This window comes from Python bivittatus, unplaced genomic scaffold (assembly GCF_059951505.1).
Source record: "Python bivittatus isolate LINGU-HERP-01145 unplaced genomic scaffold, Pbiv_v1 ctg000960_np1212, whole genome shotgun sequence".
Classification (NCBI taxonomy): Eukaryota; Metazoa; Chordata; class Lepidosauria; order Squamata; family Pythonidae; genus Python; species Python bivittatus.
The window spans coordinates 6,345,926-6,372,988 of record NW_028277124.1 but is presented as its reverse complement, the minus strand read 5'-3'; the positions used below and the strand labels follow the sequence as shown (position 1 = coordinate 6,372,988).

Sequence of the window (27,063 nt, the reverse complement as noted above, 5' to 3'; positions counted from 1 at the left end):
CACAGCTTCAGTATCGCACAAAGCATGCTTTACAAAAATCACGAGAGCATTACGTTTTTATTCTTTTTATTCTTATTATAATTATTTAAAATTTGTCGTTGTAGGTAGACAAGACCACTAGCAACGTCGCATTTTCTTCTTGTAAACATGGCGCACAAAACACCCCCAAGAATGGAAACTGACCCCCGCCCCAAAGAAGGAAGAAGCGAGCCCCCTCCCCGTTCCAGCCTCCGACCTCAGTCCTGGCCCTCCACCCGCCCACCCCAAAGTCGGACCGGCCCTCGTTCCTCCTGCGAGTCCTGGGCCTCCCGAGCGTTCACCAAGTCCACTGCTGGGCTTGTACCAAGTGGTGCGCTGAGGGGTACTGGGGGGTGCTGGCCGAGCTGTACTGGGCATTGTACTGCATATGCTGGAGCGACTGGGCGCTGTAGGCTGAGAAGGGGATGCCCGCCTGGAAGGTGGCGGCAGCCAAGTCCTGGGCTTTGAGCGTGTGGCACGGCTTGCCGTCCCTGACTAAAACCGGCACGGCCACCCGGCGCGGGGAGGGGAGAGGAGTCACTTCCATACCTTTTTCGGCCCGGGCCCGCTTCATCTTGTAGCGGTGGTTCTGGAACCAGATCTTCACCTGCGTCGGGGTGAGGCGGATGAGGCTGGCCAGGTGCTCCCTCTCGGGCGCCGAGAGGTACCGCTGCTGCCTAAAGCGCCTCTCCAGCTCGTAAGTCTGCGCTTTGGAAAAAAGCACCCGCCTTTTCCGCTTCTTCCCCGAGTCGCCGTTGCTCGAAGGTTCCTTGTCGTTGTCTGGAGACTCGTCCGCGGAAGGCTCCGGAGATTTGGACGCCGAGTCCTGCTGGGAGTTGCTGGATGTCAAGCCGTGCACTGTGGGGAAAGCCACAAAGGAAACAACTCAGGGGGGGGGGGGCGGGTGGAACAGCAGACCCCCCCCCTCCCCACAACGGGGTCCCGCCAGGCGCTGCTGCATCTCGGGCCGCTGCTCGGCCGGCCTGAGAAAGGAAAGTCCCGGGGCCCTTTGCTAGCGGGCGCGCGCTCCTGTTCCCTGGCTCAGTAGGATAGGCGCCTGTTTGCTACCGAACAGATCTGTAAGGGGAAAGCCTGCGTCCTCATTGAATATTTGGATGGCATGTTGCGCCTAACACCGACATCCGATATTTATCATGTTTACACACTCTTTCTCCCTCCCTTCCTCTCTGTGATTATTCTGTGTTTTATTTTTCTTTCTGTAGGTGTGTGTTGTACACATAGAGTGCACATGGAAAGCTACATACAGAAATACAAAAGAAAGATAAAGGCAAAACTCATAAGCACAAGCCCTATTTTAGTAATTTTTCAGGAAGTTTAAGACAGAATCATCAGAAATATGAGTCTCTTGGGCTGGAACAACCCACTCTATTTTTACTAGTCATAATGAGCGCAGTCCACAGTTCTCCTACGCACTGGGGTTGTGTGCAAGAGAACTTCCCTAGATTGAATCGTCTTCGCCTAAAACAGCATTTGGACTTTGGACAATTCCCTTAAAAACAAACAGAACGGATTTCTTCTTTCTGGGCTACGTGGATTGATTTTTAAAGGACAATTCAACAAGCCATTCTTTGATCCAGCAGAGCCTGGGTCTAAGGCAAGGCCATCCAAAATTTCCCCACAAAGCATGCTCTGTTAGTTAGAAAAGTAGAGAGAAGGGCCCGGGGAGGAGAGGAGAAAGCAGCTGAGTTGAAGGGGAGTTTTAAAATCTGTTTAGGATGGGTTTAGTTCTTATTCCTCGCCCCTCCCCTCAAAACCCCTAAATAAATAAGGATTCAACCCTATTATTTATCCTATTAGCATCTTTAGAAAAGGAAACCCGCGACGCCTAGTTAGTTATTTCAAAAAGGACTTTAAAAGACAACCAATTTGGCAGAGAAAAAGTAATAAGAGCTATCACGGTTCATCCGGGTCTCGGGGGGGGGGGGCTCAGGCTCACAATAAGAGGGAACCCCAGTGTGTAAGTTTGCTTACTTACAAGAATACTGGATGCTCTCAGTGGTGGCGAGCCAACGCGTGTAGGGATTATCAGTGTTGTCATAAAAGGGGTTCTTCAGAGGCAGCGTCTGAACAGCGTCCAATGCGGTTGTCCCCAAAACGCCGGGCTTTTGGGGGGACTCCGAACCCTCCGTCTCTTCCTCCCCCCCTTCCACGATGGATCCGTCTTCGTCATTGGTGTCAGGCAAGTCCAAGATGTCCTTTACAGAAAAGCCGGTCTTTGTGTTGGTTAGAGACATATTCTGGTCAAATTTTATGCAGGAAACTTTGAAGGACCAGTTTGTCAATCCTCTTGGTTCGCCAAACATTCACCGGGAAAGGGGGTGGGTGGGTGGGAGAGAGAAGAAGGAAGGGGGGTTGGGGGATGGGGATGAAAGAACGGAAAGGCTGGGGTGGTGGTGATGGTGTGGGGCGGAGGGGGGGGGACACAAAAATCAGCTGCCGTCTTTCGGCATATACTATCTGCTGTCTAGGCGGCTGAGAGCCGGGGAACCCAAGGGGGGCGACAGGGGCTTCCTCAAGACTTTGTAACTCCAGGAAAAATGCCAACGTGCGTTTACTTGAGGGTCTGCTTTAAGCCCAGTGCGCTGGTGGTGCCTCCTTGAAAAAAACAAGCCATTGCTGAGACGGGCTGTCCATATAAGGTTGGTCTTCGTACATGAACCTGCTGAGAGGAGGGAGAAGGGGGGGGGGTGTGAAAATGCATTAAAACGCAAAAGGTTGGCCACGTGTGGGCGGGTCTTGGGAGTCAAGTGGATGAAGACAGTGTTTGCAGATGTGAAATTGCGGGGTTTTTTGGGGAGGGAGGTGAGCCTCCACCATTGGTGCTGTAGCACATGATGAGTGGTATAACGTGTCAATTAATTACAAAGATGGGGAGGGCCTTTTCTACACGGTATTTACATACAAAGGCGATCCAAGTAGCTAGATATTCCACATACTTGAAAATACGTTTTAACAAATTGCTTCTGAAATATCCCCTCCCCCCTCTCTCGCACACTTCGAACGCAATTTTGCATTCATTTTCCATTTTCATTACTGACATATAACTGCTCTTCCCCCTGCCCCCGCTCCTTTATTTGCAAGCAAACTGGAAAATTGACAATTTTGCAATGGCTTGAACTAAATTCATCACCTTAAAGGACAGCAGAGAAGAGTGGAAAGGAGAAATCTATTCAAATTCTTGGTTATTACCAAAATATGTTGTTGGGATGGCAAGAGCCCAATTTATGTAAACCTCGTAGGTCAATATTTTGGTTGAGGCTTAAGGATGAGTGTTAGAAATTAAACAGCAAGTAATTGATTCCAGTTTGCTCCAAAATAAGCTAAACTAGCAGTAAAGAGGATCATTCTGCTTTTGGAGAGTCGAACGATTTTTGGTGGGTTCTTAAAAAATATTTGCACAAGGGTAATTTGTTTCAGCCTTTTGCTTTCTAAGAGATTAATCTGGGAATGGCTCTGTAGTAGTCAATGCCTGAATTCATCGGGAGATTCTCGATTACATCATTTCAAAGACATTCTTTTAAACAAAGTTGCAAATGGATTGCACTTTTCATATTTATATAATAGCAAGTATTACCGGCCCCCCTCCCTCCCTCCCCAAGACCATGATGTTGCTGCTCATTCAGACAGCATTTTAGGGATACTGGAAGGAACATAAACCTTGTGGACGAGACATTTTTGGTCTTCACTTGAGCTAAACTCTGCCTCCTGCCTGCCTGCTTTCCTTCCGTTCCTTCCGTTCCTTCCGTCCCTTCCATTGCTCTGTCCGATCCCCTCCCCCCCCCCCCTTTAAAGTGAACTTTCGGGCTGCCTCTTGCTCTGAGGCCGGAGACAGAGTCCGGCAGGCAGAGTTGTTAATCTCCGAGGGAATCTGGGTGGGGCTGCGCTGTGGCACCGCTGGCCGCCACGCGGAGGGCAACTTAGGACTTAGCCTACTTTGGGGAAGAGAGGTTACAAAGGAAGTCAGAGGAGATTGCCTCTCTTCCCAAAGTCCTCTAGCAGTTTGGGAGGTGACCAAGAGACATGGCTGCTTGACTTTATTAGGCAATGACCGGGTGCATGACTCTGATGGACGGGGGTGGGGGATGGATCTGAGAAATCGCCCCAAAGCAATTAAAGATCGTTGATCAGTTTATTTCCCCGTGTCCCACCCCACCCCTCCCCCTGCCTCCCATCTAGTATGCGAGGCGGATGACAATGCTTCGGGTGTTTTCTTCTTCTTTTAAAGCAAGTCCCTGAGCGCATCCTGGGTGGTCGGACCCGGGCAAACACAAATACAAACCGATTGCTAAGCTGCGGACAATGGGCGAAATGTAGACAAATGTCCGGCTTCTGTTGGAAGCCTTTGTCCTAGACCAGGTTTTGCATTTATTTCACTGGCGAAATAATACATGATTGACGCCCTCTTTCAATGTGTTCTAACTGTTTGGAATAAATCTGAGGTTGTTCCTAGTTGTCATGGCATTCAACGCCTTTCAATGGACTATCTCTTCATTCATTTCGGAATCTTGCCACAATATTAAGGAAAACCCCTTCATGTGGATGCTTCCTAGCTGGTCTCCTCTTTTCACTCCAGTAAAAATAATAAATAAATAAATCACATGGGGGAGGGGGAGCGGCAGCAACAATCGGTTCAGGGCAGGACCAGGTTTTCAATTGATACACAGCTTTTTCTTTGGGTGTAGTGAGAACCAAGGGGGTGGGTGAAGGGAATCTGACAAGGCAAGAATGCTTCAAGCCAATAATGTATATGTCTTTAAAATAAGGATGAGGAAATCCCAAAGTTTAAAACAAATGAGATAATTTGCTATAATGCTCTTGCTGTAATATCAGGAGGCAGAACCAAGACAACGGTTGTGAGGGGATCTCTAAATGACAACAGGATTAACAGGAGCAAATGTAACAAATAAATAATTGTAGCTGTTGAGTAGCAAAGTAAAGGAAGAATCCATTGTTCTTCCATGTTGCAATATAATTTTAAGATGGGAAAGAGTGGAATACCCCTTTCTCCACTTTGGACCCAGGCCCAGGCTCCAAAAGGCACAATTAAAGAATAACAGTGAGGAAATGCCAGTTGCAGCACACAACTACAAATGGCAGCAAAAAAGACACAGCATACAAGTAAATCATGTTCCCAAGGCATTCTGGTTCCTTCTCTATTCAACCAAGCTTGTTGCAAGAAGGGGAGAGGTGAGGCGGAGCAGAGACAGTAGAAAGAGAGAATGGTGAGGGAAGCAGCCTTTTTACATAGGACTTTCCACAGGCTGGGAAGGAGGAGTTTGGTTTTTGATCATTGTTCTTTCTTTCTTTCTTTCTTTCTTTCTTTCTTTCTTTCTTTCTTTCTTTCTTTCTTTCTTTCTCTTTCCTCCTCCTCCTCCTCCTCCTCCTCCTCCTTCCTCCTCCTCCTCCTCCTCCTCCTCCTTCTTTTGATGGGGTAGATCTTTTGATGCTTGGGCTCCTGAACCCTTGACTGCATTTACAATGGGCGGTGGGGGGGGGGGGGAGGAGTCTCACTTGTTGAATTATATCAATAAAGACCTCCTGGGGGAGTTACACTTGGGAGCACACGCTCCTCATGTGATATACTCAGGCAGATTCGCTCCCACCGGCCACCTGATAAGCAAATATTTTCCTAAGGGAAAATCAGGGCTCCTAGAGAACATTAATCAGCTGCCCTTGGAATGGGGGTGACAATAGGCCATTGAGAAGCACATACACCGACTGAGCGACACAGCTGGACTGTGACCAGCCATTCTCCTTTGTACACAAAAGACCTGCAATAAGTCATAATTCCATCCCCTAATGCCTTCACCCCCATCCCCAATCAATCCATGAGGCTTACATGCAAGGTTACCTTATACAGAAAGTTCCCACAAGTGCAGAAAAATGGTTTGAAAGGCAGCAACACAACCTACATACACTTTATTTCCTGTTACATTCGCTACCTATTTTGGTTTGCTGCATGTTTCCAGTGAGCATCTATTTCAAAGCATTACTCTAGTGTATTAAGCATGGGGTAGCACCCACTAGTAACACCTATAATACCTTCCGGTGATAATAGAGGTAGAGGGGATAAGCCACATGGTCTTAATTATGGATTGGTGAAACACACAAAGACAATTTCCACCCTATTGAGATGTGGTGGGTGAGGAAAGGATGGAGACGAATGCCTCATCCAGACTGAAATACACCAGAAAGTCCTAATTTGGCTGGTAAAAGGGAAGGCTAGTCTGAGAAACTGAGGTAGGTTGGTGAAGACCAAGGAAACGGCAAGCCCTTGTTGAAGAAAATCTAAGTTTAGATGGATGTATACAATGTATTTTTAATCAGTATGCTAAAGCATTCTGGACTTCTCTTCTAGAAATGCTTTTTCTGTTCCTAAATGGGACCCTGGCTTTCTCTTGTGCTCCCCTTTAGAATTCCTCAGATGCCTCTTTTTTGACACAAATTTTCTTTTGCTCAGACTATCCACTATGCAAATTTTCTTTTGCTCAGACTATCCACTGTGCCATTTTCCTTTAGCTTCCCTTTCATAAGGTGATTTATTCCAAAATGTGATGTCCCATCTGACTATGAACTGGGACTGTGGATTAGCATGAAATAATTCATGCTGCCTAGCCAATCTCCAGAGATTTTTGAGCTGGAACTTGTGTATCTACATTTTCTCTCAAGTTACATTCCTGTTTTTTTTTCCTGTCACCCTTCATATGTGAACTCCAATGGACTGGGAGTTTAAGGTGGTGATGTTGACAGAAATCACCTCTTTGCACAACTAAAAAATAGCCAGTTTCAGATTGTTGGGACATTTTTTCTGTCCTTGTAGAACCTACAAGGGATATTGAAGATCAACATCTGATTGGAATATTGTATCCTTATTGGGAATTAAGGAGCCTTCTAAGAGGCAGTTGAAAGAAAATGTTTGTTGACCTCCCTCTTTCTCTTCACACACATATAAATAAATAAACCTGAGAATGAATGTGCAAAAGTCAAATGGCTGGTGCTTCTGGAGTGTTGAAGTGAGTCTAGTAAGGATGTCTGCCCAACAGATTAAGAATCCAGGAATGTTGGCCATCCTAAGCCCTGGAATTAAAGTAGCCGGGGTGGTGGTGGTGGTATTTGAACAATTGAACAAAGAGGCTGAAAAGGAGAGGTGCGTGTACACAGCACAAGTGCTTGTACTTCAACACAAGTGCCCTCTAGGAGTGGGGAAGTGTTTACCTGTTTACTTTTACAGGTAGCTCAAACATTGGGCAGTTGCCTCTTCACAGATTTTGCAGACTTCTTCCCCACATCTCACGCTTTAAGGAAGGGCTCAGCTTCCAAAATGTGGGCCTAACCCCCGCCCAGGTCTCTATTTAAAAGAATGTATAGGGGATAAGAGCAAAGAAAGAGACCTCTTAGCTGCTACACTCACGTAAATTGTTGGGGCACTTCTACCATGAAAGGCTATAGTAAAGTAAGGGTTTGCTGGAGGTAACACTACTATACCCAGCCCCAGGAGAACCAGAGGAGCTTAGCAGTCCTTGACTGTTAATTCTCAAGCAAGATTTGAAAACTGGCAGGTCTGATTGTGCTGAGCATTTAAAACTACAGAAATTGTAAAGACAAGAATGTATAATGTACCATTCTTAAAAGAAATTATTTTGTGGGTTAGTTCTGAAAGAATATGGTAGTTTCTGTGCACATCCATGCATGATTTATAGTGACAGCAATGTGCTGCTATTTAGTATATGTTTGTGCAATTACTACAATAAAATATCAGGCAATATTACTTTGCACTCTGATAAGCACACACTGCAAGATGTGAAAGAAAGATGCAGCGGCTAGTTTAAGTTCCCATTTGGCCCTGATGCTAGACAGCCAACTTCATTGTCTTTTTCCTCTTCTTTCTTTATCTGCTACTGGACAGATGCACTCCAGGTCATTAAAAAAGACAAGGTCCCCCTTTTCATTTTGAAGCAATACATTGCTGAATATCATTTTCTGGTGTTTGAGAAACTGAGGAAAAAAGAGTTTATCAGGAGTTTCTCCTTCTTTTGAGAGATGGAGGGAGGGAAAGAAGATGCTATATAGTGAGTATATAAGGTTGATCTTTCACCCACCACAACATCCCATCTCAGATAATAGCCTTCAAGTGGATTAGTTTATTGTTTGATTAGAGCAAAGGTGCAAGTAAATTGTTTTCATTCATCCATCTACAAAAACACATTGCACCTTTAGCGCTCCTAGTGAGGATTAGCTGAAAGAAGATACAAAGCCTTAGTGTGCGGACGGCATGTTTTATCTCAGGTTTTATAATCTCAGGATAGTATACTTGAAATCAATAAGAACAGATAACACACACACATACAAATCTGCTTCAAATAATTATAAGAAAGACATAGCAAAAACCACACCTAGAACAATGAGGGCAAATCCAGTCTGCCTTTGTTCTAATGCTGGGAGGTAACAATGCTTAATCACCAAAGGATGCTCTCTCTTCTAGCTTCGAATAACAGGTTATCTGAAAAGACTAGATTTATAGCACAACCCTATACATATCTACAAACATATAAGGCCCAATGACTTCAGCAGGACCAGCAGCCACAAACTGTAATTGTGTACAGAATTTTAATCTTAAAATTGATATGAGCTTATTGTGACTATCATTGCTTAATTAAACCCACATAGCCTTCACCCTTCCCAACATTTCAACAGTGATCTCGATCTCTTGATACAAAACCAATCCTTCTACTTTTATTTGACAGAAAGTAAAGTAATAGCAATAAAGCTGGACTCCCCCCCCCCCCTTCCCTCCCCAACAAAATGCAGTTCTGGAAAAACAAATGCAGATCAAAACTCTTGGAGAATCTTCTCTGCCTGAAAACAGATATCCACTAAACTATCTCTAATACTTATTTAACTCTGTGGTAGCTGTGCTGTAGTAGAGAGGAACTGTAGGAACAGAGATAAATACCTCCACAATGACAAAAAGCAGAGAAAGCATGAGAAATCAGCCACTGTCAGGTCGCGATCTCTCTCTTCCACCTCCGACTTTCAGCCTTCTCAAGAAGCAATTGGTAGAAAAATTAAGTCCTGTTCATCATCTCTATATCTAAATGAGTTTTTTATTATAATGATTATTATTAATTTTCCCCCTCTAGCACTGGCTTTGATAACAAGCTTTTTCTAATTCTTTTGGAAAATCTCCTGAGGTTATAAATTGTAATAGACATCGCGGTTTTCTTTCTGCAGGCTAATCGGTTATTTACGGGCTGTGCCAAAGCCAGAGGGCATGTGTTAAGTCTTTGATAAAACAACGTTTATGAGATTTTCTCAAATATACTAATGCAACATTATGAAATGCAATAAGCTGTTCTTTCAACTAACTTAAACAAAAATAAAAACAAAGGAAACTCTTGACATTACCATATAGCGCCAAGTAGATTGTAGAATTTAGAGCTGCCTTTCAGCTGTAAGTATTATTTTCTGCAAAAGTAGGATCTAACCTCCGGTTATCCTTTTGGTTCCAATCTATTATGGCCATTTAATATGTAAGACTAAAAGCTTCCTTCCCTCCAGCCAATTCTTCAGCTTTATTCGTTTGCTTCCCTCCAATGATTAAACGTGCGTCAATGGGATTAAACATTGTCAGCTTCCCTTCAGAACTGTTCTCCTGTCCAAAGAAAGGACCCTTTGCCTCGCTTTTTTGCTTTTAATTCAGACAATTTGACCAAGAGATTTATCTTTCTTCATACAGCACTTGGTTATCCAAATTAACTTCATGCACACAAACGCGCGGTGGGTATCATTAACACATATTTCAAGTGATTTATAAGATCAAAATGCATTTTAGATACTTCAAGCAAATTTCTTGAGTACGCTGAATGTTTTTTTAAAATGAAAATAATGATCCTACCAAAGAAGCTGAGTCACAACTTTCTGACACTGAAAGGCATTCTCCAAGAGCAGAAGTGAACGAAATGAAAGGCGACCTTCTGGTTTTTTTCCCCCCAGTAATATAAGGAAAAAATCAAATTGCAAGAGAAATTTGCCCAATTGATTCGAACAGACTGATTCTGAATTATTTCTGATCCTATGGCGAACTCTGCCGACTCAGTCAAGAAGTGTCTCTCTCTCTCTCTCACACACACAACTAACTGGTTCTCAGCCCTAGCAAGGTTAAACCTATGCTTCAGGGAAGGGAGCAACCGACCTGTCCCAGAATCAACCCCTTCCCCTCCCTCGAGGAAAAGCCACCTTAAAAAGACGAATGGATGCTTCTGCTAACCGAACCGAACCGCCCTGGAGTGTTTCAAAGTTTAGGAAGACAGGCGCCGAGCACGAACGCGAACTGAACTGAACTGCAGAGCTGGCGCGGGAGGGCGCGCGCTCAATCAGCGGGAAGAACTTGGGCCGCCCAAGCAGGTAAATGCGGAGGGGCGGGGTTAGGAGCGAGCTGTCCAGCAGGCGCCGCTGCACTTGAGGCTCACAAACAGCGGGCACTTCTCCCCTTCTTGGCCAGCAATTTACCTTCGCGGACAGAAGGTGGGGCGGGGAATGCGGGCTGAGACCTGCGTGCAGGCATCTGGCTGGTCGACTGTCCTCCCTTCAGGCTGTGCGCCTTCTTTCGACCCTCCCTCGGTCCCTTCAGCAACCTCGCTGCTGGGTAGTTCCCTCTCCACCTGGCCAGGTGAGCGCTGCCACTTTCTTCGGCGAAATCTTGCCGTTCTTCGGCCGGGATCCTCTGAGCAAGGGACGGTGGTGGTGCAAGGGGAGCACCGAGGCGCCCACTTAGTCAGCACCACAGGTCCGGAAGGGAACGGCAACTCCCCTCTCTCAACCACCCCACCGCCTCCTCTTTTTGCGCGCCAAACGCAGTAGCCCTCGGAAGAACTTCGCGCGCCTCACTCTGGCCAGTGGCACACAGGGCTCCCCCGCCCCCCCTCCCGCGCATCCTTCTCGTTCTCCATAGACGCAAGATTCCTCAGGGGCACTCTAAGCGCACCTTCGTCTTTTTACGGTCGGTCATCAAAGTTATTTTTCTGGCCGGGCAGTGGTAACCCATCCCGATTCATCCTGATACTCCACCATCGCAGCCGTGTCGGTGTGTCACGGGACGAGAACCCGCGCGCGCACCCCTCCCCCACTTCCCCTCAATGCGAGAAAGAAGCGCCTCACCTGGCGGGGAACCCTTTGCCTCGTGGCGCGCGCCTCTGCTTCGCTGTATCCTCGTCTTGCTTGCCAGTCTCCTGGCTCCCTTCCTGCGCGGCTGAGCGCCTGCGTTTATGAGGGAGTTCAGGGCGAGGCTGGGCTAGCGAGTGCCGGCCTGAGGGTTTCGCTGGCGGGCGTGTGGAATGAGTGGGTATATTGGTGTTCGCGTGGAAGAGTACGCCGCTTCTGCCGCGTTTTATATAGCAACCCCAGAAGCCTGGACTCCTTCCTCTCACTGCGCTCCCTCACATTGTCTCAGATCAGTCAGCAGGCTCTTGACGAGCCGGGCTGGCTGAGGAGAGGGGCTGCTGCGCTGCATCTCTCCCTCTCCCCCTTCCCCTTCCCCTCCCTCCCTGCCTCCCTCTCTTCTCGACGACGCGATCTTGTTTGTTTTGCTTCCTACTCTGACGTGGGACAAAATATTGGCCATATGTTCATCGGTAATAAATTGGTTGGAAGCGCAAACACGCCTGTTCCTGCATGGCTCTCTCTATCAACTACTACCAACACGGCTCTGCTCCTAGTAAGCAGATGGACCTACAACTCCCAACCCGCCCCCGCCCCACTTCCTCCGTCTGATCTGCAGGTCTCCAACAGTAATGTGTCTTTCTCTCTTTCCCTGCTCTGGACTCGCTTTCTCCCATAGCCGCCACCTAAACTTGAAGATTTATCCAGCTTTGCTGACCCACCATCCAAATCTCCCCCTCCTATTTTTGAGAAGCGCACCTTCCCATAAATCGCTCTGTAGCTAAGACACTGTAAAACCCCCAGGGGCCAGATGTGGCACGTTATTTGTGTGCGAAAGCTCGTTTACATTAGATATGCTGATCCAAGCTTTGATAGTGGGGCTTGCTAGAGATTAAGGCTGGTTTTCCATCGGTGGTTCCAGCTGCAGCTTTTTTCCTCCCTCCTCCTTCGTGGAGATGCGGGGGGGGGGGGGGGAGCCGCGGGGAGGGAAGGAGAGACAGTCTCGGTTCTTCAGTGCCAGCCTCAGACGGGGTGAGTTGACACTTTCTCCTTGGTCCCTCACTGCTGGGACCAGATGCCAGGAATTGAGTGCCTTGCCCCCAGCACATTATATGGCTCCTTTTCTTGGGCTGCTGTATCTGACCAACAGATTATGAGACACAGCCACTGCTCATAGAACTACACTGGTGGGACATTTTATTCCACCCCTTCCTTAAATGAGAGGCAAAATGCAGCACTCAGAGAAGCGCCACTAATCTAAAGCTACTAAGAGCATCCCTACTTAATTATACCACATTGCAAAACCCAAACTGATCTCTCCCTGCCCTACATAGGCTGGCACTAGAATCTTAGGGGCCACCACTCCTTAACTCTATAACGAGTCCCATTTCAACACTCCTTAACTCTATAACGAGTCCCATTTCAAGTCCAGCAGGTGTATAAAGGATAACTAATCCATGTAAAGGGGCTTCCCAACTCCTGCCTTGTCATTGTGAGGTTAACAGGGATTGTGATGATGTGTCTTTAAGTGCACTCTCCTTCCCATTAAAAACCGATCAGCAGCCTGAGTTCATCTTTGTCAGTGCAGCTTCATGTCTATCTCCATCACTATGCATATGCTGATGGGACAGAATGCTCAGATCTCATTGAATAAAAAAGTATCTTAGTGTTACAGATTATTAATAAAGGGATTAAAAATAAAATGGTAAGTATGACATGCCCTGCATCTATAGACTACATTGCATAATTCTGCTGATCCATCAAAATAAATAAATTTTGAGAAAAGCATCAGAAAACCCCAGAAAGAAGAAGAAAGAAAGGCAACAAAAATGATCAAAAGGATGGATCAGTTGCCTCTCAAAGAAAGGGCCTTTTTCCCTGTTCAAAACAGAGTGGAGTATTTGGGTCTGGAAGGAGCCAGGAAGAGGCCACGAAGTGAGGGGAATAAAGAGAAATGTTTCTTCCTCCCTTGATTTCCAGGAAGAACCCTGGGTAAATCTATGAAGTTTTTTGAGCTTCTGTGGGGCAGAATGCCGAGCTAGGGGAGCCTTGAATTGACTCAGCAGTAAAGCAGTTCTCATGACCTCCCAGTGAGAAGAATGATGTGCCTGCTCCTTTCAGGTGGAACATTTGCTGGATTGAGAGTGAATAGAGTGTACACTTTTAGATTTAGCATAAATCCCACAATTTCACTCAAATCCAAAGTTGGTATGCAGTGTCAGGCAGAAATGTAAATTGCAATCATATATCTATTTACTTCAAAGTAAGTCATGTATGGAATGCATTGGAATGAAATGGTCAAGGAACAGGTTGTAAATGGGCCTATTTCGTCTGCCTCTTCCACCTCACCAGTTCCTTCACCTTCAGTAACCCCTTCCTGACCAGAAGAGACCTGGTCTCCTATCTTTCCTATCACAAATGGAAGCTATTTCTTGCTTCCAGTAATTGCAAGAAGAAATACAATTTAATCCCTTCTTTATTGAATAACTGCAGTTAGGCAGCATGTAAGAGTGAGAAAAGGTGAGTTTGAATGTGAGAAAGGAGACAATCCAGCAGATGTAAAGAGAGCTATAAAATGAACCTTTTAACCCGAAGTGCTAAACACCAACAATAGCTCTCTAACTGTGAGTTACCTCTTGGCTCTTCCCAAGGCACTGAGAAACCTTTAATTACTGCTGTAAAATCTCCAGCCACGCTATGCCTAGCAGTAGCTGTTGATCTTGACGGGGTTACTATACTGTACTTCACACTTCCTCAAGGAAATTAAGTCTTTATCTATGGTTAAAAACAGGTTATACAGCTTTACTAAAAGCTTTGTTTCACAGGTAAGAAGAAAAGCTTACTTGAGCACTCTTTATGGAAACATCTTTCCTGTGTGAGTAAAGGTTAGATTTGGATTCTCTTCTTTGGACAGATGATACCAGGTTCTATAGGCTGTCCCAGAGAGCTGTATTTTTTGCTGCTCATCTGTATCATAAGCTGTGGCTAATGAATGCTGGGGTAGGGATAAATTAAGTAATATTTATGGCTAGTGCAAATACTAACATGAGCTTTATTACTCCACATAGTGTAAGATTACAAATTCTGATAATTGAAATGAATGGTTTGGGGAGGTGTCTATGACTATAAATTCTTTAATAAAATGAAATTTCCATTTCGAAATATAGAAATGAACATCCCCAAGGATTCAGCAGAAGATGAGCACAGTAAAGTAATTTCAGTGGGAATCTCAAGCAAGTGCTTAATTATTTCCTGCTGAATCTGGGATTTAAACATTTGCAGAGAGGTAATCATTTTCGTCTTTTACAGTAAAAACAGCAAAGAGTATTCTGGCACCTTAGGGCAACACATTGCTATCTTGTGAACTTTAGTGGTACACAATCCACTCAAAAGGTCTAAATTTGATTGAAATCTGTCTAACGCATTTCTGACATATACTTATTTCTGTTTCTTTAAGTTAAATCACAAGGGCTTCCTAGAAAATATGGTTGTCAATATTTTACTTTTACTGTATATTATTGAGTTTAATGGTGTGAGTACAAATTGCTAGGAACTGGAATAAAATTAGAAAAAGGATTCTTGCTGGAGGTTTGAAACTAGTTTGCACTCTGAAATTTATACCCCAAAATTTAACACTTGAGTTTTTAAAAGAAATAATAGAACGTCAATGACTCTGAGGTATTATTTCAACAGCCGTCAGATTTATGGGATTTTAGTAACTTTAAACAATAATTTATGTTCATTAATTCTATGAATAACAAGAGGAGATTTGGACAAACACTTTGAGAATCCAGATATGAATGGCTACCAACATTAGAGACCCAACATCATCACCATCACCACCTCAGCTACACTAGATTCACTGCTACACTAGCAGTAAGTACTAAATCCATTTGATAACATGTTTTTCATAATAGCGCATACTCAGTGATGCCATAATTGAAGGCCTACACAAGCAAGATGCCCATTTGCTCTGATCCCAGGCCCCAGTTTCTCTCCCACTCCTACTTTCCAAATGATTCCTTCTCCAATTTTTTCCCACCTTCACTCCCCCATGTGCCTGGTATTTCTTCATCATTAAAGGAGTTTGGGTTATGATACAGCAATGCTGCAGTTGTATCAGTTACCTCCATTTCTTCAGAAGCTCCCTAGGAGAGGAGAAAGCAGGAGAAGTAGAAGGAGACAGGGCACAACAGGCCCTTTTCTCTTTTTAAAAACTGTGTCTGGTGCTAAATTTGGAGCTTTCTGGCTCTAGGAGTGTGGGCCAGAACCCAGTGGTTTAGCTTTAAGAGGATGTAACTGAACCTGATAGATAGTAACCTGTCCAGGGTATCTAGGGGGTTCAGTGTTATGAGCAGACTTGAGTAAACAACATGCATCATACAATTCTACATCAACTTTCACATGGATATAACCAGGTTTGACTGTCATAAGAGGGCTCTTAACTAGTAACACCACATGAACCCTGCTACTGAAACCCCTAGACCAGTGAATCTGTATGCAAATATTTAAAGGTTACTAAAACTGAGAGTGCAGGGCAAAGAAGTGAAGTGATAATATACTAATAGTTTGTGGATCTACTTTGTTTTTAAAGTTCTACTTGGAACTCCACCAAGTGGAGCCTGACACAATATACAAAGTTTATGTTCCTGCTTGCATTTAATCATAACATAATAATTTTGTGACTACAGCAGTTATCCCAATCTCATTCCTCAGATGTTGCCTTCATCTTGTTCTGTATTTATGAGTGAGACAGACAAATCACCGCTAGCTGTTCCAGTACTAGTGGTTTCCTCTTCCTCCTCCTCCTCCTCCTCCTCCTCATTGCCTTATCAAGACAACCCCATTGGGTGGTGATTGGGAACAGACCCAGTAGAGGCAGGAGAGGGATCTCTAATGAGGGCAGAACATTTCATGCTGGTATAATTTTCTGCTGATCCAAGGATGGGTGGATAGAAAGACCCATACATGCAAAATCAAAGAAGTAAGAACACAGGGATTTGTTCTGGGAAGAATAACTGAACTGAGATCCTAGTGCTAATACACAAAAACCCATTCTTGACCATCCCAAGTTTTTTTAAAATCTTCTTTAATATAATGTGAGAGAAGGGTGGAAATACGATTATGCTGCAGCTATTTTTTGGCATTTGGGAGTTAGAAATCCTTACTGATCTACTGCAAATTATCTATCAGTAGAACTGGAACTTCTAATCCAAATTATGTAATAAAACAGAACACTGTTTATTATGATGAATTTTCAGCAGCATTTTTTTCCTGCTAGCTCACAAACAGCTTATTTCTCACTCCTTGACAGTAGCACTGAAGGATAAGTTGTATATGTATATTGGCCATTAACCATAGAATTTCATATACTATAATATCAAATTAAATGCAAATAATTTTGGATGGTGATGGTTCATATATATGGCTGAATCCTCAAGGGTAGAATAATTTAATGTTGAGGTATTAAATAATGTACATACATGTGACAGCCAGCAAGTATGCTATAATAACAAATATCATTCAACAAGTATATATACATATGATGAAGATTACCAGTCAGAAATATCTAATGTATGAGCCACTTAGCCAAACATAGCCTATCAATTACATACAGCAGCTCAGAATTTTTTTTCCCTCTCCTTTGATTATAGAAATTAGGTTCAAATATTTAAAATGCCATTATGGGCAAATAAGCTATGTTTGGCTTTATGGATATAAATTGCACACATGTGGTTTAATGAAATCCACTTTGACTCCCATTGAGTTGTACATGACACTATCTGTGCAACAGAGCCAAGGTATCACCCGATATTTATAAGTATCATAAAAGAGCTCTGGTTAGAAGTATTGCTCCCACTTATTTCAGTGACAAAATTCTTGTGAAACAGCTTTATGTAATACTTCAAAGCAAGCAATCTTTTCACCTTCATGTGCATATTGGTGAAGGCTATCTTTATATTTAAGCAACCAACCCTAACCATACCTCGTTGAGCAGATACACATCTGTGATTAACAGATGGCCATTGCTTATGGTGTATTTTAAAAGTACACATAGCAATCTGTCAATGGCAAACTGAAATTAATTTCATATTTAACACTTTACAGTTTATTTTGATCCTGATACAGTAGCTTTTGCTTAAGTTTTATTCCAGCTGATTTTCAATTTTGTTGTAAAACATACACCTCCAGCTACATTTTTTAAGTCAAAGATTCTCTGTTTATTCAGAGTTGTAATTCTGTGCTTGAGTTGAGTAGGCACATATAAGATTGCACTGAAACCTAATATTGTTAAAGTGTAAAACAATTAAGTAGTGCAACAGTAAGAACCATTGTCATCATAACAATACCTGAGATTGGGAAGTTCTTCAGAAATAGTGATAACAAATAGAGAAATGTGATTCAAAAGAAAGAAGCCTTCATGACAAGCCATGAAAGAAATTCCAGTGATTAGGAAACCAAAACGAGGGATGGAGGAAGGATTAACAGATGTCATTGCTTCATCCATAACTGTAGATGTTCTGACAAGGCCAAAGGAGCAAGAACATCTGGTGCGCTTCAACTATTTAATGGATTTTTCTTTTGCTTCCTTAGGGCTACATGGAACCACCTTAAGATGCATTGTAGGTCTCATTAGAACTTGTTTCTTTCTCTGAAATTCCTCGGAGATTCTCTTAAAACATCAACATTCTATTTACTTCTAATAGCAAAATTGCCTGAGTTGGCTTGGCATGCTAAAACCTTCAGTAACTAACAATTACAACTGAATAGAGTCACACCTGCATGCAAGTGTGCAGACACACTTCCTGTATGATCTGTACCATGGATGTGGGGCACTGGTTTGCTAAGTTAAGAACCCATATGCAAACAGCATATGGTTCCTGAAGGGGAAACATGTGTTTAAGTTAAATATAACAGAGAAAGAACCAATAATAGAGACAAATAAGAGCTTTGTGTGACACAGATGCTTTTGCTTTTTATGTTAGCTCAGTCCCATGTGAGGCTGGATCATGTTAGTAATGTTTGCTCTGTTGTTAAATTATACAAAAGAGGCTTGCAAAATGATTTTGTCATGAAGTTTCCATGCAAATGACAATTGATTAGAAGAAATACATATGCCCCACAAAGATAGTCTGAGTATTGTAATGCTGTGATTAGACTCAGAAATAAAGAAATGGAGAGACACATAGGAATTAAAACTGGGATACAACTTTATTGTTATCTTGCATAACAGAGCTGCAAAAGAAACCTGTGAGTTGGAGTTCTATTATTTGTCCAATGAGATTCACCCAGCAATAAGAGACAACTCCAAAAGCATTTCCATTCTTGGCCATTCTTTTAGGTGTTGAGTGGTGTTTCCTGTAACTCATCTCTTAAGTCTCATTACCATAATTGGCTAAGCCATTCAAAATCTCTTGCCTATCCTAAGTCTATAACCCAGATCCTGAAACCTTCTTTCATCTAGAAGTGCTACCCAATGATCTTTCATTCCTGTAAGGCCTCTCCACATAATCCAATACAGATAGACAGTAGACCAGCTTTCTGCCCTTCCTCTCTATCTACAGAGAATAAGCAAGCAAAATAAGCAAGCAAACTTAGGAGTTCTGTACTGTAGTCAAGAGGTCATGCCACCTCTTCTATTTATTTTATCAAATAAAATTTGATTTCCTGCCAAAAACAATAGTTTTAATCCATCCCCCCAACTTTCCAAAATGACAGAATATTCCAGCACTACCTCTTTTGGTGATGACATCATATGACTGCCACATTCCTATGCAGCCCTTGGCTACTAAACAAATAAACAGCCACAAAAAGATTGTCTACTAGTGCTGTAGAGGTTTGCTTGCCAAACACGGCCAAACAAGCCCAAATGCCTAAACGTGCCTTCTTTTTTTTTTTTTTTCATACCCTGTTTGATAGAATAGGAAAAGGATATATAGGCCACTGCTAATCTACCACCTCTCTGGATAATTGATATCACAAAGCCCTTGTATGTAGATCTTTCCCTAACATTCATGCATAATCTGCTTTCCTGTAGCTTAAATATGTAAGTCTGTGTCCTGAACTCTGGATTCATAGAAAATAGGTCTTGGCCTTCTTATCTGTCAGACTTCTTCACATATTTGAGGAGTTCTATTACATCTTCCCTTAGTCTTTCTTCTCAAGGTTGAACATACATAGCTGTCCTAATTTCTCATGGAAGTATTTAGCTTTCTGCTTCATTGTCCTTACTGTCCTTATCTGAGCCCGTTTTAGTTTACATGAATTCTTAGAGTGTGGATGCCCAGAACTAGACACGATATTCAAGGTGAGATCTGGCTAATGCACATTAAAGTGTAATTATTAATTGAGACCAGAATCAAGAGGCAGACATGTAGTATGAATTTAAAAGTTGGTGAAAACTTTACTGTGTTAATGCTAGGAATATCTGCACAGGTTATTAGGACAGAGATTCTTTGCCATGATTCTCCTCTAGATTATCCAGCCACAATCCTTAGGACAGTACCAATTCTGCTTCCACTTTTAATATTGAGGAATATCCTCCTATATTGCCTTCTTTCAAGTCCTATGATGATAAGTGATCCATTCAGGCCCCCAAAAGTTCTTCTCTCTGGCCCCAGTCCCATGATCCCAGACAACAGTTCCAGTGAATCTTCTTTCATCTTAAAGATGCCTCTCGGTATTCATCCAACTCTCCTACATACCACAGAAAGATATTTATTCCATCTGCATTGGAAGAGTTCATGCAAGTAGATGTCCTAATTACTTTCATGCAATATATGAATGCCTTTACCTCTGTTCAGGCTTTGTCTGGCAAGCAGAATTTTCTGATAACACATGGCCTTCTAAAATTTCCTATTTACACCTTTTCTAGCCCTATATACTCGTGTTCTACTGTGTAGCATCTCTGACCATAGTTTTTGTATCTAAGTCATTGGACCTGGATGCTTAGCATATCTTCCTTGGTAAGTAAAATCAGAGTCTTACCTTTTAGTAAACCAAGATCCCTGTCTCCAAAGTGCAATATCAAAACATTTTGGTGGCAATCCCATCCCATTTTTTCACAGTGTGTAGATGTCATTCTTGTTGGAACTTGCCACAGAAAAGATTGGCTATATACACCTGGCAGATTCCAGCTAGAATTGAACTGGTTGTTTAGTGCCTCTCAATGTGAGTAAAAATACCACATAGGACTCTGTCCCTGTAAAAATAGAGGAATCCCCCCTCCCCACAAGGTGGTGGTGGAAGTCATGTAAAACGTCATAACAGGAGGGCATGGCATAATATAATAACTGTACCACTGTGGTTCAGGAGTTTAAGAAAAGGGACATGGACTGTACCATCCTGTACTCTCTATATGCTTTCCTGCAGCCTTGCTGAGCACCTGGACCTGGATAGCTCCTAAAACTACTGCCCTGTGTGTAGTCATCTAAAATTCAATGGTCCATGAGTTCAATTCCCAATAGAGAAGTTGAACTCATAGAACAGATCTGTGGCTAGTATATCTGATGACGTCCAACTAGAATGAAACCACCTGTGTACTGCTTTCTGATGGCAATATAATTGTGCCCAGATCCCCCTTGCTTACTAGGTAAGGCTTTACAGTACCTCTGGGTACTCAGAGACAGTTACCTTCTAAGTGTGTAATAATTATTGTATCTATGGTGAAAACCCTTATTTTGTCAGAGGAGATATATGTTTTTCTAAGCTTATTTTGGGAATAAATACACTGCTGTCACCATTCTAAAATTACAGACTTAATGCTTTTATACTGAGTGTATCTCCTTTATAGATTCTTTCTTGGTAAGGTTACAGCTACCAGATCGGCACTGCGCATATCTGGTCAACCACTAGGTGAGAGCAAAGAGATTCAGAAAACTTGTCCAGATCTTTGCAGCCCAGATCTGGTAGCCTTAGTAACAGTGTATCTTACACCTGGGGAGGATGGAGGAGATATCCAACTCTCATTTACTCAGAGGACCAGGTGATTACGAATCATTAACACTTTATTTAACTATAACTTAAAGTACAGGATATGTTCTTTTTTTTTTTTTTTACAAAGGTACATAAACAAAACTCTTCTTTATACTTTAATATAAAAATATTGTTTAGTTTGTCACAAAGGTCCTTCCCTTCCCTTCCCTTTTCCTCTTTTTATTTTGTCCCACTGGCAGAAGGGATTCTTTTATCTCTCTTAGTTCTCCATTCTGTAAAAGGAAGTGGCCAGTTAACTCTTTATTTGCATTCCTCTAGTGCAACAAAGTCCACATTACAACCACTCTCAGTTCTTCATACAACAAAGGCAAGAAACAGCACAGTGGCACGACTCATTTTTAAAATCATTCTATGGATGCCACTTAACTGAGATCCAACCCTTAGCTGGTTCTCTAAGCCTTCTGACTGATCATGCTAAGGTTACAGATGAGAACCATCTTTGTTTGGAAGAGAAACAGCAAGTCAGCAAACTGGAACCATTAACAGCAAGGTTCAACGTGCCCTCTCCCATTAATTCAGACTAATTTTCTGTGTTGGCAGTGGCCACATATATGCCATTTCCATATGATGTATCCTGAGGCATAGCTGTTTAAGTTGTGATTCAATACATTTTCTTCCATTATATTTAGGACTCAGCTGGATACTTCAAACAGAGAAGAGCCTGCTGCCCAGGTAAACTGCCTTTAAAAGCCTTAACTTGTATAAAATCTATATGCAGTTCTTTTCGTTCATCAACAGTGCCCTGCTGTGATTTTGTTCACAACTCACCATCCCCAGTTGAATCTTATCTACCTTGAAGCCCAGGGCACTGAATTATTTTCACTCACTGAAAATTTAGAAAACCCACCAAGCCTTTTTCTTTTGATGGCGTGGGGGTGGGTACTGACAATGACATACCCGTGGCTCCCTAATTGGTCTTAGAGAGACACAAATGTAAGAAAGCATTGCTATGTTTGAGGCATATACCCTCAAATGTTAAAGCCCCATATAATGTGTCCATTTTGGATATGGCTACTAATCCAGAAAGTATCCAGCTCTGAAAAAGGGCCATTTCATATCAACTGTTCAATCACTGGGCAAACAAACTTTTAAATTTGTCAGGAAACTGAGGACCCAATGTATGCCTTCACTGGACCTTCTTTCTAGGATCCTCTAAACTTAAAATTAAGGCTATTGCATAACTGGCTGCAAAAGTCAGCATAGCCACTGGATGTCAGCAAAGAGTTTTCAGTAATTCTTTGCTACCATTTGATCACAACCCAGATTTTTACAGCCCAGCTCTAGTAGAGCTACTAAAGTGTCTGGTGGTACCTCTCTATAGCTGGATTTTGATCTGAAAGGCCAAACCACCAACCTATTCATAGCTCAGGAAATGGCAAGCCTATTAGCCCAGATAGTACCAAAAATCGAAAGGGAGAGCTTTGGTGGCTGCCATTTAAATAGTTTATTTATCTCTACCAAACTCCAGAGAGCTGATAAACTTATGTGATTAGCTCCCACCTCTCTTAGTGTGATGAACAATCCAGCTGTGTGAGCCTCAAACACTACTTTCTCCTTGTAAAGTTCTGAAGCTCACTCAGCACCTAGAGGTATAGGTTTACATTTTAAGATTGGTAAGATAATTTCTAATATCTTATTAGTTGGCAGAGAAATGGGTAAAAAGGCAGAAGAATTTTATTTAATCGTTCATTTAATCAACTTACAGGAAGCCTTAATCATAACAGCAACCCAATGTGTCTTACAAAGCATAAATAATTAGGATTAAAACAACAAGGCAAGAAAAATTAAGCAAATAACAAAATGTTTGCTAAAATCCCCATGGGGAACCAACAAAAGCAGTTACACACCATAAAACAACCATCCTGACCCAGGGCTTGCTATAAAAGCCAAATCTTCAAGGCTTTCTGAAACAAAAGAGCTGGGGCCATATGGATGTGGGGGAATGCTATTCCAGAGGGAAGGGAGAGCCACCAAAACACCTGAAGTCCCACAAGATTGTACTGCTTTGCTGATGGAAACTGGAACATGACAATCCTGCCAGATCTTATCACATGGGTAGAAACAAGCAGAGAAAGGATGGTGCCATAGAGGACAGTGAAAGTGCCCAGATTTATTTATGTTTTCTCAAGCACCAGATCTTTCTTTCTTAAGCAACTATCAGAGTCATAGAAACCTCATTATACATACCCTCCTTTTCTGGAGGTGACCAATCCAGCCTTGTTTTTCACCAGCAAATTTTGTGCCCTGGTGAGGTTGACATTGGCTAAATATCTGTATCTTATAAGGGAAAAGTGGAAAGTCGGAAATACATGCCATTTGTCAATAATCAAAATATTCAGATCCACAATACATTGAGTTAGTCAGAGAATATTCTTGGCATCTTTATGAACGTAAGACATTATATTGACACAGCAGAGGCTGAATTGCACAAATATCACTAATAGAAAAGGCCTTCCTGAATCATTTATCTTTCATTAGTATGTCAATAACAAAAAATTAAGGACCTCACACTTGATATAGACATGCAGAAAGGAAGACCTTTTTAATCAAGCTTGGCTGGACTCTTATAATAATATGTACTATTTATATGTTTTGTTTTTGAAACTTTACACAGATCTGAAGTGTGTGTATACATATCTCAGCAAACTTTACAACCTTTCAAGATAAGTAAGCACTATCATATAACAGGTAGGGAACTGAGGCTGCACAGTTTTGGCTTTAGCTATTCACTGAGTTTATGGTTAGAGTGAGTTTTGAACCAAGACTAGGAATCACACTGAATGCTATATGACAAATAAGGATAAAATATCCTAGTTTTTCAAAATGAACAGCAATTGCAGGTGGATTGGATTGCAACCAAGACATTATGAAAGAATCTAATCTTTTATCCCTATAACTTTTTGCTGATGTAAGCAGCCATTAGTTTTACTGAGAGAAAACTTACATGTTTCATAAGGAATAAACTAACATTGTAAATAGCAATTTTGGGAGAATCTTTTAATTAAGAGTTTCTAATTCCTACTGTGAAAACTTCATTTTATCCATTTTTCACTTAGAATTTTCAGAATGAACAATGTTAATTATAAATACAGAAAATCAGAAGAGATTCATCTGTGGTATAGAAACATTTTTATACTAAGACAATTGCTTATTTTTTAGCTAATTATAGGAGGCCTAGATTTTTCTTTAAAAAATCACATTACCTCTGTGATACTGGGTCCACAAAACTTTCTGTAACTATTTTTTATTATCTAGCCCGCCTCTAGAGGCAAATAGAATATGAAATCTAGTCCTTAAAAAAGAGTCAAACAGATAAGCGAACATATTGAGCAAGCAAACTAAGCATATTGAGCAAGCAAACAGGAGTGTCACTGTTAACAGGAGGAAGAGACAAGAAAGGAAAGAGGAAAGTGACTAAAAAAAACTATATGCTTTGAGAAACTGTGCTCTACTGTGAGAGGTGAAAAGATCATATTTTAAATAGCTGCTGTTTTCAAGGGGTGTATTCTGACAGTTGCTGATAGCTCATTGTGGGTGAGTGACTGCTTCCTGCTGAGCAGTCAAAGGCTTCTGCAGAGATGGTAGGAGGAATTTAAGGTAGCCAGTTTCCAAGGAGGGAACAAAGTGAGTGCTTTAACACATAGAAATAATAAGAGCTTGCCAGAGAAGTTCAGACTGAGAAGGCAACACGGAGAAACAAAAACCTTTCTACTGATGATGCCTTAAGAAAGAGAAGTGAAAATGAATACTGTAGATAAAACTCTGTAGTCATGATTTGTAATATTTGTGGCATGTTTTCATTCCTGTCTGAAAGCTACAAAGCATATGTTTGCTGAATATGCAGGCTTATAAGAGTGCTTGAAGAAAAGTATGAGGATTGGAGCAGCTAGTGGCCACACTTCAGCTCACAACACAGGATGAAGATTTAAAAGATGAAATAATGGAAATGCTACAACAGATGTTAACAGAGGAAACGACCCTACATAAGGAAGAGAATCAAAACAATAAGCAAGCCCAGTGGACAAGTGTGATAACCAGAAACAGTAGATGAAGAAGGTATTCTGCACTGCTAGAATTTAGAAACAATTCTGCTGCTGCCAAAAAGACAAGCTGTAAGGTTTCAAAGGCAGAGAAAGTGAGATTGCTGAACAGAAAATAGAAGAGTGGGTTCCTGGAGGGTAGAGGAGATGCAACTGAGTCCTGCAAGAAGATAAAGATCAGTTATAGTTGATAACTCATCCCCAGAGGAGTCCCCTGGAAGAATGGGGAGGAGGGAAGTGACAAAGCATATACTGTGACATTGTGACCCAAATTCTGCCCTTGGTGAAAAATGATTCAGAAACTGAACAAGTTAAAGATAGTATGATTAAATGGATGCAGAATTTAACATGTGACAATGAGATTATCAGTGGAAGAAAAATATTAAATTTACTGTGAATATGACCCTTCAAAAACGAATACAAGAAGTTTTACCAATGGTATACTAGTGTGATTGCTAAATCAGCTCATTCTCTAAAAATTATTGGAAATGCAATAATCAGATCAGATCATTATTTCGTATTTGGTAGCAATGTTATAAAGGTCAACAGTTCTGGAAGATGATCTGTTATAGAATGAAACGCATTCTCCTTCCAACCATCCATTTTCTGTTAAACATGACCAAACTTTATATTTGCACAAAGTATATCAAGTTGGCTTTATGGTAACAGCTGTCAGAACACTTTAGCTTTTCATTAGAAATTGCATATAATTCAGTCTATAGAAGAATGGCAAATTAATCTGTGGGAGCACACATAAAAAAAAAAACACCTTTATATTTGAAAAGCAAATCTGATATAGAATTCAGTTCAATTTGGAAACCATTCCTGGATTGCAATTCAACACATGGATTTATACTGCATCTGAAGTTTGGGTTTCTTTTAAAATAAGGCTTTAATATCTAAGCTCTTATTTGATTTGCTAAACAAAGGATAGACTTTTAGATTAGTCATTTTTATCATTTTTAAATTTTGATTTATAATTCATATTATACTGGCTATTGTTGCCAATCTTTGCGTATCAACTTGATTTTAATAATGTTCTGAACTTCTAAATTGATACAAGATATTTTAATATGCAGCACTAATCTAATGTTACTTTGACATTTTTATTTAATCTTATAATGCACATATATCTCTTTTTATTTAGTTTTTTTTTACTTTTTTTACTTCTTGATTGTATTTTTAAATACCTACCAAAAAATAAACTCCATTCTTATGTACCTGCATGTGTGATGCAAGTACAAAATGGCACAGCTTGTGTTATGATGTCACAATACGTGTGGTTAGGAACAGATGTCTATGTTCACTATTATGAGGTATAGAAACAAATGCATGCTGATCAAACCCACTTGTTCATAAAGTGTGCTATCTGCAAGGATCAAGGATCTATGATACGAAAGAACAACTGTAGTACTTACCAAATCCACTAACAATCACCCCTTCTTAGGATAATATTGTCAAGAGCAATTCCAATTATGGGACTGCAGATGTTGGAGATCTCCGAAGGAAATGTTTAGATTGGAAGTTCAGGTGGTATTCTTACCTGTTCATCTGGTCCATGGAAAGAGACTGGGAAGGAAAAACAGAATACTATGGTTAAATGGCTGGTTATATAAACTAGGTTGATTGGAGAGATTTAATTGCTGGGACTACTGTCTGAGGCAATTCAGTGATGGACTGCTTGCACAAGAGGGGTTGTACTGAGTAAGAACTGATAAAAATGTGTTTGGCTGAAGCATGGTGAAAGTGTCGGTATAAGACCTGATGTAAGGGAATCAGATATAGATGTGAGCTCTAATAAACATGAAACCTATTAAATTGCCCAATAAAA

The 27,063-nt window shown here is 41.7% G+C and overlaps 1 protein-coding gene and 1 long non-coding RNA gene across 2 annotated transcripts; one reads left to right on the top strand and one right to left on the bottom strand.

Moving 5' to 3' along the window:
• Positions 1–11,567, bottom strand: NKX2-2 (NK2 homeobox 2). Its single transcript, XM_007421394.3, has 3 exons — positions 11,197–11,567; positions 2,015–2,701; positions 1–876 (listed from the first exon to the last, which is right to left on the bottom strand). Exons 2-3 carry the CDS (start codon positions 2,340–2,342, stop codon positions 317–319), a joined length of 888 nt encoding a protein of 295 aa, XP_007421456.2. The 5' UTR covers positions 2,343–2,701; positions 11,197–11,567; the 3' UTR covers positions 1–316.
• Positions 10,550–27,063, top strand: LOC112541569 (uncharacterized). The gene is made up of 3 exons (XR_003085566.2): positions 10,550–10,708; positions 21,822–21,864; positions 25,037–27,063. It is a non-coding gene; the product is annotated as an uncharacterized LOC112541569 (long non-coding RNA).

Coding starts and splice junctions, on each gene's coding strand:
- NKX2-2 (XM_007421394.3), bottom strand. CDS start 2,342: ATGTTTGGCGAACCAAGAGGATTGACAAACTGGTCCTTCAAAGTTTCC. Junction 877..2,014: donor TGAGAGCATCCAGTATTCTT/GTAAGTAAGCAA, acceptor CTTTCCCCACAG/TGCACGGCTTGACATCCAGC.